Genomic DNA, 11,897 nt, shown 5'->3' with positions numbered 1-11,897 from the left:
TTTTTTTTTTTTTTTTTTTTTAATGCTGTTGTGTCTCAGACTCAACACAAACAGCTCTGTCTTTGCAGAGAAGGCTACATTTGCTGGAGTTCAGACGGAAGACTGGGGCCAGTTCATGCATATCTGTGACATAATTAACGCCACGCAGGATGGGTAAGTTCACGGGGGCGGCTACGCATTTGTGCCCTGATAAGATATGTCAGAACCGCGGTGTGTTTCCCCTTGCCAAGTTTTGGGTGTTTCCTTGAGAGAATGTTTTGATGTCCTTTAGGCACCTCCTACCTTGTGAAGATGACAGGCTGACATTGGGGACAACTGCCTTACCCCAGCATGCAGAGTACCCAAGAGTTCATTAGAGCTTGTCCCCTCCTTTGCCTTTTCTTTACTAGTTTAAATTTTGTCTTTGCCTTGCTCCAGTTCCTCGTCTTAAAAAGTATTTTCTTTAGAGAAAGATAAATTATTATTTTTTTTTTCTTTAGAACTTTCTCACGCTCTGGTTGCCAGTGTTTTATGTAACAAAAGCATTATCCAGAAGCTGCAAGCTGGGTGGCTTTTGCTGGTGTCCAGGCCGGTGGTGACCAATCCTCTTGATTATTCAGGAAACAATTGAGCAGTCTTTTCTTTCCTTGTCAGGGCACAGTGTCTAACCCTCAGCTTGCCAGCTCACCCTGTTCATACCGTACTTGGACAAGACGTGCTGTGTATCGATACACTATCTAAACTTGAAGTCATTAAAAAGAAAGAAAGGGGGGAAAAAAAGAACTTTACAAGGACTTCTCCTTTGAATTTAATCAACTATAGGTTATGATAAAAGGTGAAACTTGCTCACCTCCCTGAACATTTTTAAGGGATAAGTGATAAAAAAAAAAAAAAGATTTAGTCTAGTGTGTGCTGGTGCAGCAAACATGGCAACATAATTATTGGTTATGTATTAACATTTCTGAGTTTACAGATTTTTTTTTTGCAAAATGTGTGTCTGTATGTGGTATACATGAAGGAATGTGTGTTCACACATGTGTGAGCTCACTCTAGTGTAGAGGCCTGAGGCTGGTATCAAGGATCTTCCTCAATTGCTCTCCTTCTGATCTATTGAGTCAGTGCTTCTCAGTTGAACCCAGAGCTCTGCTGTAAGGCTAGTTGACTAGCCAGCTTACCCCAGGAGACCCTCTCTATGTTGAATTAGGAGCGTCAAGGCTGCATCCCCGGCACCCGGCCACCCGCATGGCTAGGTTATGCCCCGAAATAATTACACAGAAACTGTATTTTTTTAAACACTGCCTGGCCCCTTATCTGTAGCCTCTTATTGGCTAGCTCTTACATATTGTTCTAACCCATTTCTAATATTCTGTGTAGTCCACGAGGTGGCTTACCAGAGAAGATCTTAACCTGCATCTGTCTGGAGTGGGAGAACCATGGCGACTCCTGACTCAGCTTCTTTCTCCCAGCATTCTCTCTGTTTACCCCACCCACCTATGTTCTAACCAATAAAATGGGCCAAGGCAGTTTCTTTATTATAATTAACCAATGTCCTTCCTCCATCATCTCTACCTGCTGAGCAAGCATTCAAATGAGAGGCAGCCTGTAATCTGTCCATCATAAATGTACCTGGGTCTGGGGATCCTGACTCAGGTCCTCAAGCTTTGTATAGCAGATGCTTTACCTATTCAGCATCTCCCTGGAGCCACATTTATAATATTTACAAGCCCTGTAATATTGAGTGTAGACCCTCTGTGAGCCTTTTCATTACTGTCATCGATTTCTTCATTGATCATGCAAAAGGGAAATCTAATAAAGTAGACTTTGACTCTCTCCATGTGGATCTTCCTGACATAAAGTTGTAGCATATCAGAATTAGCAAACTGCTGTGATTCCTAGATCCCCTTACAAACGCGGTACTCAGGAAATGCTGAGACTCTTAAAGGGATCCCTTTTCTTTTGTCGTTTTAGGGTTCCATTTCTTGTAACCTGATTTTGAACCTTGACAGAAGCAGGTGTGCACACATTTCATAACCAGTGTTTTCTTTGCACTACACTTACATAAATTACTTAACTGCATCTCACAGGGTGGAGGGGGGCAAGTGTGGCGATCTATCTACTTCACAAGGAAACTTGGATGTGGTAAATTAAGAGGCCCACCTATGGTGGCAGCGGACTCTCACGTCAGCCTTTATTTTTTAAACCGTTCCTATTTCCATACTGCACATTGCTTTCGTAGAGACGGTTTCTACCTCCCAACTGATGGTTTCAATGTGTTTATTGCCACAGGCCAAAAGATGCAGTAAAGGCATTGAAGAAAAGGATTTCTAAAAACTACAACCACAAAGAAATACAACTTTCTTTGTCAGTTAGTACTTTTACTGCTACAGTTAAGATTGTGGGGTTTCCTTGCCTAGAATTTTTCATGACTTAAAAAGCATAATCATGGTCTAAGAGATGACCACTGGGTAATAATATTCTGGACCATGCGGCTTAAGGCTTCTCATCTATTGAGAACTGCAGAAGGGAGGCCACTTGACTCCAGTGCCATCTAATTTTGTAGAAAGAAAATATTCCCACAGAATCAACTTTTCTCCCCGATCAAGATCTTGGAACTTGTGGTTTGAAACTAGTAGGTGATAAAGGGATCAGTAAGTGTGTGTGTGTGTGTGTGTGTGTGTGTGTGTGTGTATTTGTTTGCTCTGTTTGAGGGAGAAACTTGAAGTTGTGAAAGATGGCTGGCTCCCTGGCAGCTTTCTACCTCCCTTCAGCACCAGTGTGGAACCCTGGGCCACTGTCAGCTCCTTATGTTTCAACCAGGTTACTCTGATGATGTACTTTGTGGAACATTCCCTGTCTCTCTGTGCAGTTCTCCTGGGCACCGTTTCTTCTGCCATAGGGATGAAAGCTCTTATTGAAATGGTCCCCTTGCAGCCTGGGTTTGACCATATGCCTCTTCAGTTACATTGCTGAGTTGCCCTTTGTACTTTGGAAATGAACTGTATGTCTTCCTCATTTCTTCTGGAAGTTAGACCACACATAGTTATGGCCAACATCACACTGTTTTTAGGAGTAATGACAGTGTTTTCCAGAAGGCTGGAAGGCAGGTGTGGGTATAGTTCCCACTTTGTAGGTTCACAGAATAAGAATTTGTAGGAATACAGAGTATTCTCTCAGGCTAAATTGAGTTATGAAAGAAATTAGTCACAGAAGAAATTGCCCCATGTGTGTCAAGGGCAATTACAAGTTTACCAATAGAATATTTAAAAAGTCATCCCATATGTGAGCTTTCAATTTTATTTCTGTGAAGTGCTGAGAGCCTAAGTCAGTTATGAATGTTTTTAATGTTGTCTGTCATTTTGAGTCCTCCACGGACTTGTTATCCTTGGTTGGGTCTTTGACACAGTCTGACTTTTCTACCAACAGTTAGTGGCATAGTTTTAGCAAGAAGCCAGTAGCTTTTGTGTTTTTCTTTTGCAATGCAGTAGACAGAATCTGTGCCCTTGTGCATTTGAGATTCGGGTTATGCCACTGAGATACACTCCCAGCCCAAGGAGTCAATAGCTCTGCTGTGCCTTGCGTTCAGTGTTGGTTCTCAGCTTGCTTGCTCTAAGCTAGAGAGCCCTTTCTAGAATGAGTCAATTGTGACTAACCTCAGCAAATACTACTGTCATTGTCGAATGCAAAGTGGTTGAACAAGTTCCTGAGAGTCGATGAATGTACTAGTACTTTAAGGAACACTCACTAATAGTTACCGCGATTTTAGGAGATATGTAAAGGGGAGTATCCCCCAGTAGTTTATCACACGAGAAAGGGGAAGAAGGCAGCGTTCTCCTAAATGTGGCTATTATAATAGAGTAGCCCTGCCTTGATGGGATCGCTGCTGGTCATCCAGATAGAGCTCTGAAATCTAGTATTGTCACTGTACCTGCTTCAGATACCTCTAGTGAGAAGCAAAACTGCACAATAGCGCTTTTTCTCCCCGCTGTCTGTGAAGGTTTTCTTATTTCTGCTGATAACCACATTCTGTCATGCTAGAATATTCTCTATCGAAACGGATGGCCTCAGTAGTTCTCCTTTGCTGAGGTCCTGCTTTGTGCCTCCCTCTCAGATACATCACCTTTCATACGACAAGCTCCTAGAAAGAGGCACAATGCCCGTGATGCAGACAGCGTTGCCACAAGTTCACAGAAGTGATTTGCTTAACTAGGCACAAAAATAGATCGGGGAAAGCTTTGAGTCATTCGCGTCTGCTTTCCTCGGTTGCTTGGTTCCTATCGCGCTCTCGCTCCCACTCCACATTATGGATTTCTACTTATCCTGTTTCCAAAGTCAGGTTATCTGAGGACGTTTCCACCAGCACTAGATAGCAAAATATGTTCCGTGACTCATAAGTTTGCTCATTTACCACAGCATGTTTTAGGATCCATGTGAGCTGGGGGAGGGGGGAAGGAGTGAGGATTGGAGACATAATGGAGGAAATGATGCAGAAATAATGAGCCCTGACGTTCCTGATTCCGGCGGAAAACCACAAAGGGCATAATTGCTGATCTGCAGATGTTAACACTCCCAGGGCTGCGTGTTGACTCTTATTTTTGTGCATGTACCTTCCAGGAATGTTACCCCATTACCATAAAATATTAATATGCCAAAGATAAAAATTGGTTTGGGTGACACTTAGCAAGAGAGTCATCATTTACTTTACTGTAAGCGAAAGGGAGACGTGGAAGCTAGACATCTTACCCAAGGCTGCACAAGCAGTTGGCTAAGTATTCCCCTAAGTTCCCGTTGAATAGATGGCCTTGTCTTCAGCCTCTCACCCATTGAAAATGCACTTTAATAGTTGGTCAAGCTCAGCATCATTTCTGCTTTGCCTTTTCAATCCCATCTAGCTAGCTTACATCTGTCCACAGTCATCTCACACTGGTGCGGGCTCTGCCTCTCTTTCCCTTTGCCTTTTGTGTTTCAGTAGCTTCATGCCCACAGCTTCGATATTTTCTGTTCACGTCCATGGTCTCATTGCTTCAAAAGCATAGCTTTTGGACCTGCTGCTTACTTTTTATATTTCATGAAAGTGACACTCTAAATACAGCACACGTCGGGAAGTCAGGCGCCAGGACCGCGTTCCTGGTGACAGCTTCCTGGTAGGGCCATAGTTTCTTTGGTCTCCCAAACCAGAAGTGGCATGGTGATTTAGTTTCGCCTGTAGATCAGTTTTCGAAATCAGCTTTCTTCATGCTGTTTTTTTTTTCCATCCCAGTTCATCCTTTTATTAGCTTGCTTTGTGCCTGTGTTGTTTTATTCAAGGTGGCAAATGTCCCCACTGAACGGTGAACACATTTCAGTTGACTGTCTATCTTAGTAACCGTTAGCGCCCTTCCTATTGGAAGCTTTTTTTGTTTTTTTTTTTACTTTATAAACATTATTGTCCTTCCTTCTTTTGTTCCTGTCTTCCTTCCTTCCTTTTCTGTTGCTTTTTCACAACCTCCCTTGCATTTCACTGACCCAGTGTCTCCAGCATCTCTCCTCTCTGCTTCCTTTCGGTGACCTTGATGGCTCCTTTGTGGCCCTTCACTCTCCTGACCTGTGACTGTGCCTGTAGACTTCTCTGCTAAACTTATTTGAATGTCGACTTTTCCTTTCAAACCTAGAATACCTCATTTCCCCCCAACCATTTTACCTAGGGTTCCCAGTCATATTATCCCACCCACCCTCATCCTTCCATGGAAGATATCCTCAGCCCCAGGCAGAATGAAGGTCTCTTAGCTCTCAGTCTTCAGCAAATACACACTCAAAGTTCTTCCTTCATGATTCATTCTTCCTGGTGAACTCACACCATCCTCGTTCATCCTTTGCTGTGCTGGGTCTATACCTACCAGATCTCCCTATCACTCCAGGGTTGTCCACCTACCAGTTTTCCTAGGTAGAATACTGTTGGTACCTGTCCAGAAAGAACTTTTTTATATATGATGTTGATGAACAAATTCCCTTCAGGGACTCCTGGGTAATGTCTGGACTCTTTCCTGCCAGACAAACACCTGTACGGTCTAGGTGATGCCCTCACAGGCTTTATCCATGGTACCCTTCCAGCGTTCTCCATTTGCTGATGTCAAGAAGCCCCTGCTAGAGACAAAGCAGAGTACAAATCTCTCATTGTGACACTCCATACACTGTGACACCTTTAGATTTTGTGCACATGGTTTATGTTAGTCTTTCCAGGAATCCCTATACGATCTACCTAAGGTAGCTCGTAAAGAAGGCTCATTGTGGTTTGTGGTTGCAGACACTAATGATCCGGCAGCCTGTGGCTAGTCAGCACACCATGGCAGAGATTTGTGGTGAGCAAAATCACTTGTCTATGATTGGAAGGTGAAAAAGACAGAAAGAGATCATAGTTCCATGATCCCCTTTGAGGCTATCCCTGCCACAACCCAGAACATCCCACTGGCACCATTTAAAACAGTTTCTACTGATGTAGGTGGGCCTTTTGTCTATGTGTTATTTTCATTGGTTAATAAAGAGACTGCCTTGGCCCTTTGATAGGACAAAAATTTTGGTAGGCGGAGTAAACAGAACAGGATGCTGAGTAGAAGGCTGTGACACAGATGCTGTGATTCTTCAACCTGAGATGGATATAGGCTAGAATCTTTCTAGGTAAGCCACCACCTCGTGGTGCTACACAGATTATTAAAAATGGGTTAATCAAGATGTGAGAATTAGCCAATAAGAGGCTGGAACTAATGGGCCAGGCAGTGTTTAAAAGAATAAAGTTTCCGTGTAATTATTTTGGGGCATAAGCTAGCCAGGCAGGAGGCAGGCATGATGAAAAGCAGGCCTGCTCACCTCATCACTACATTCTACCTGCAAATAGCAACAAGCTTTAAAGTCTAGGGCCTGTGGGGTGTTCCAAATGCAAACCAAAGCAGCAGCATCCATCTAGAACACAGCTATATATTCACTTCTGTTTTCCTTGGTCATTTTTCAATGCCCAGGTTGGCACCAGCCTTATCTAAAACTCCCCCACAATCACCTGACTCTAAAATAATCATGCTTGCCTATAAAGATCTATTGCCAGACAGACTACAATCTGTTTACCAAACCAGAACATTTAGGAGCGAGAGGGTGTGCCACTGTTAACAGAGCCAGAACACCAGGAGGTAAAAGGCTGACCCTAGATAACCTGCACAAGTGTTACATCATCCAGCACAGTGTGGATTGCGTTTAGCTGCACGTCTGCTACTACGGGTTGCTGAGTGCTCTGTTTGTACCCTGTCGCCCCATCAGTTCTAGCCCCGGGGTAGTTTCATTGTGCTGCCTCTTCCTCATGGTACTTGAACCTGCCATTTCACCATATAGTTTAGTAGTATGGGAAACAGACGGTGCTTGTTCATTAGAACACTAGCGGGGCGGGAATCATCCTTCTGTAGGATTTGTTTGGTCTTGGTTCCCTAGAGAACTGTTAACATTGGACTGTGCTCCTTCATTCAGTTGATTGACATGTGCATGCAGAACTGCGGTCCAAGTTTCCAGTCTCTGATTGTGAAGAAGGAGTTCATTAAAGATACTCTAGCTAAGCTGCTGAATCCCAGATACACCTTGCCGCTGGACATTCAGAACAGAATCTTGAATTTCATCAAGGTAAGTCTGTTGATTTTTATCAAGGGATGGGAAATTTCTAAGTGTAGACAGATAGTGATGCAGAATGATCCTTTATTTGCCTAATACTGAACCATAAAGCACTTTTTCTTTCCTTTCTCCTTATCCCTTTCCTTTCCTTCTGTCCCTCCATCCCTCCTTTTCTTCCTCTTTTCCTTCCTTCCTTTTATTCCTTCCTTCCTTCCTCTCTTTTCTTTCTTTCATGGTCTCTCTCTAGTCCTGCCTGGCCTCTAACTCTCTATGAAACCAAGGATGATCTTGAACTTCTGATACTCCCACCTCCACCCCCTATGTACCCAGTTTATGTTGTGGTTGGGATTGAGCCCAGGGCTTCATGCATGCTAGGCAAGCTCTCTACCGTGGGAGCTACAGTTTGAAGCTTCTGTTGGGTACAATAATAGTTCTTGACAGTGGATAGCTCCCTTCTGCTTAGAGCCAGTAGCCATTTCAGTTTCTATTGTGTCCGTGTCACATGGGAAAGGCAGTGATGTGCACATTTGTTCTGCAGGTACAGAAACTCTGTCCTTGAGTTGTTTGGCAGAAAAGCTACGGCTAGGATTTTAGAATGTTCAAAGTTTAGATTTAGGCACTAGTAGGTGGTTGATAGTATCCATCCCAATCCCAGTGTTTGTCAAGATATTGAAAGAAGGGAGTCAAAACATTTCGTAATATTCTAGCCCTTGAAAATGGCCATTCTGTCCACAACATTCAAAACTAGCTTGTTCTTTCTGAGTAAAGTACGTATTTTTCAATTCCTCATTTTCTATCATCAGCTTTAAGATTTTTTTCTATTTTTTTTTATTCTGGAACTTTCTTTCTCTTGAATTTAGACTTGGTCACAGGGCTTCCCAGGAGGTGTGGATGTGAGTGAAGTGAAAGAAGTGTACCTTGACCTGCTGAAGAAAGGGGTTCAATTCCCACGGTCGGATGCAGAGCCTGAGAGAAAGCAGGAGGTAGGAGGCCTTTCTTTGATGCATGTAAAGTGATATATGTTGTTTGGGTCTTTTCATATTGAAAGGGATAGCCGTAGTTCAGTCAGTTTAGCAGAAAGATGAATTTATTAGAGTATGTCTCTATCTCATAGAATAACCTGGGTTGACCCAGGTATAGTGGGTTATACCGTGCTGGAGTCTTCCTTCTGAGAAGGTTCTGGGTGTTTCTACGTGCACTGATAGTGAGAACTACTGATCTAGAATATCATTCTCATGATCTGAAATTATGGCTGTCCACTCACAGTGGGAGAACAGGCCTGACCCAGGGAGCTATTCACTGTTTTTTCTTTGGGTGGGAGTTGGTTTTTCAAAACAAGTTTTCTTAGTATAGCCCTGATTGTCCTGGCGCTCTCTGTGTAGATCAGGCTGGCCTCAAACTCACAGAGATCCACCTGCCTCTGCCTCCCAAGTGCTGGGATTAAAAGCATGCACCACCACTGCCCAGCTACCCAGGACTTTTTATGAGAGAGCCTGAGCCAGCTGTCTGGGAGCCAGGCTTGAGGTGAGTTTGTTAATTCATGTCATAATATTTCCTTATTTTTGATTGACAGGCTGCTCAGCTCTCACCAAATCGATCAGCACCTGTCCCCACCGCACCCGCTCTTTCTTCTATAATTGCTCCCAAGACTCCAACTATTTCATTAGTCCCAGAACAGGTAACAACACTGACAACTGTATTTATTCATGCCTTTTTTGAAGCATCGGACTTACAGTTTGAGTTTTCTTAATAACATTATGAAGTGTAAATGTACTGTAACACAACCCTCAATTAAGTAACATCTTTATTTTGCTTTCTAAGATGGGATATCCTCAATGTAGCTTCTTCTGGCCTGGAGTTCACCATGTATTCCAGGCTGGTTTACAACCCTTGATGGTGCCCTTGCCTCGGCTTCCCACATGTTGGGGTGGCAGACATAGCCCTCGTTGCCTCTGTATCTTCTTCCTTTCCTGTGAGAGGAGGGACTGCCACTTAGAGAAACTGTGTCACCATGGTTTATTTCTTTGCAGTATTAGACCATTGAGTTTTGTCTTAATTCAGTGTTCACATACTTAAATGTTTTAGGGGCCAATGAGATTGCTTGTCAGGTGAAGCTGCCGTCTCCCAATGATGACTTTGAATGCCTTAGAACCTATATGATGGAAAGAACGATCCAGCTTGCAAAAGGGGTTCTCCAACTTACATAAATACACACGCATGCGCGGACACACACATACACAATAAATAAATAAATTACAGAAAAGAATGTTGACCAGTAGAGCCTGTGGGCTAGGTCAGAGGTCTACCCACTGCCTCTTGTTTCTTTTCATTTCAGAGTCCAGTAGCCAGTTGTCTTATTACCTGTGTTAATTATACCAAATGAGTTGCATTGTTTTCCCTTTGTCTCCGTTGTTAAGAGATCTAGATAAGTGTAATTAATTTATGATGTTCACTTACATGTTTGTATTAAAAGCTTTCATTGAAGACTTTATATGAATTTGAAGGCTTCATATTAATATTATTCAGTGTTTCTTATATTAAAAAGCTACATGGTTACTTCCTCTTAGAATTCAAATAAAAAGTATTTCTCTTTTTTATCTTTCCTCGTATAATACCGTGGTAACTAAAACTGCACCTCCTTTCTTTTTCCTTTTCTTTTCTGATTGTTTGTCAGATGCTGAGGATAATATGTGATGGCATTTCTCTTTTTTTTTCAGGTTTCTATTAACTTCTGTCACTAGGTGTTTCCTCCTTTAACCTTATTGGTCCAGATCATTTTGTTTCTTCCTCTGTAACTTTCCTGAGGCCTATCTGTGGCTCTCTCATAGGAAATGCTAAGTCTATTCGGGGAACAGCAGGGTCTAATCTGTAAAATACTAGCACGCATGCTGAGGCAAACCTCTGCATGTTTGAAAATGTTACATTTTGCAAAGGCCTTTGATCGCCAGCATGTGTCCCGTGGGCAGAAATCCAGACAGCCAACCGTCTGTGTGTCACACTTACTGACGGAGGCTTCCATTGCTTGCCACAGATCGGGAAACTGCACAGCGAGTTGGATATGGTGAGAATGAATGTGAAAGTGATGGCTGCCATCCTGAGGGAGAACACTCCTGGGTCCGAAAACCATGAAGACATCGAGCTCCTGCAGGTATGAGCTTGGGGGGAAACAAGCAAAGAGTTCAGAAAAGTTGTTTTCTGAGGACCTTTGAACTTGGAGATAGAAGGTTTGTTAATAGTGTCTAATGGCCCATCCCCTTACAGCTTGCCTCTTTTTCATTCCTAAACTTAACGAAAAGAGACAGTAATTATCTTGTCAGAAATGCAGTGGTAACAGACAGGAGGAGCCCTAGCCCTTTTATAAAAAAGAATTTATAGCTCGGTCATATGCAATCCAGACTTACATTTGAAGTATGCCAAGTTGCCTTATGTCCTTCTGCTCAACAAACACCAAGTAGTTGTGTTGTAGTTAGGAATGTAGAAATGAAGGGGCTGTTCAAGGCCTTGGCTAGGTTGGTTTGTAAACCAGATCATAAAGTATTGCCCAGATAAACGTATGTCAGTCTGTGGCATGATTGTGAGTGGGGAAGACACTAAGGACTAAGAGTACTTAGACTGTGGAGGAGCAAATACTGGGCCATTTAGCATCTGAACACGCATGAGTGGCTAGATGGTTATCCCACACTTTTTCCTACACCTGTACTTACATATGCTTACCTTCCCTTTACTGTTTTCTTAGTTATTGATTTTAAATTTATTCTTATTTATTTATTGTTTTTTTTTCAAGACAGGGTTTCTCTGTAGCTTTGGAGCCTGTCCTGGAACTAGCTCTTGTAGACCATGCTGGCCTCAAACTCACAGAGATCCCCTGCCTCTGCCTCCCGAGTGCTGGGATTAAAGGTGTGCGCCACCACCGCCCAGCTTTGATTTTAAATTTAGTATTTATTACTTGCACCCAGGAACAATGGGTCATGTATGTAATTCTAGCATTTGGGAGACTGAGGTGGAAGATCTCTCGAGCCTAGGAGTTCAAGATTGCCTGAGTAACACGCCAAGACTCTATCTAACAAAAGGAAACAGTCCTATGTATAACTCCATTTCATCCTTATTGGTTTAAGAAGCAGTTAGGGGGAAACGATCAGGAAGTTAAGACCCTCCTCATGGTTTTATTGTTTAGAGCCCCACTCCTCATTTCCCATGGTGGTGGTGGTGTTCTGGGCGGGAGGGACCTTGGCCGCAGGTGGAAGCCCTTGGCAGGTGAGGGACAGATAAATATGTCATGCATACAGAGCTTATGG

The 11,897-nt window shown here is 43.0% G+C and overlaps 1 protein-coding gene across 2 annotated transcripts in view; it reads left to right on the top strand.

Annotated features, from left to right (window-relative positions):
• The window catches only part of Tom1l1 (target of myb1 like 1 membrane trafficking protein), a 64,940-nt gene that overhangs the window by 3,081 nt on the left and 49,962 nt on the right, over positions 1 to 11,897 (top strand). For both annotated transcript variants that reach the window (XR_007594334.1, XM_050156653.1), the window contains exons 2-7: positions 69 to 153; positions 2,266 to 2,344; positions 7,465 to 7,614; positions 8,463 to 8,585; positions 9,176 to 9,280; positions 10,634 to 10,750. Coding sequence is in view for 1 of the 2 variants with exons in the window: in XM_050156653.1 (XP_050012610.1) it covers positions 69 to 153; positions 2,266 to 2,344; positions 7,465 to 7,614; positions 8,463 to 8,585; positions 9,176 to 9,280; positions 10,634 to 10,750 (659 nt within the window). In the remaining variant the exon portion in view is untranslated. The remainder of the gene's footprint in view (positions 1 to 68; positions 154 to 2,265; positions 2,345 to 7,464; positions 7,615 to 8,462; positions 8,586 to 9,175; positions 9,281 to 10,633; positions 10,751 to 11,897) is intronic.

Source organism: Alexandromys fortis, unplaced genomic scaffold (genome assembly GCF_014885135.2).
Source record: "Alexandromys fortis isolate MF-2015 unplaced genomic scaffold, M_Fortis_MF-2015_v1.1 scaffold_31, whole genome shotgun sequence".
Classification (NCBI taxonomy): domain Eukaryota; kingdom Metazoa; phylum Chordata; class Mammalia; order Rodentia; family Cricetidae; genus Alexandromys; species Alexandromys fortis.
Note: the sequence above shows the minus strand (reverse complement) of the source record. Positions and strands in the feature narration are given on the sequence as shown.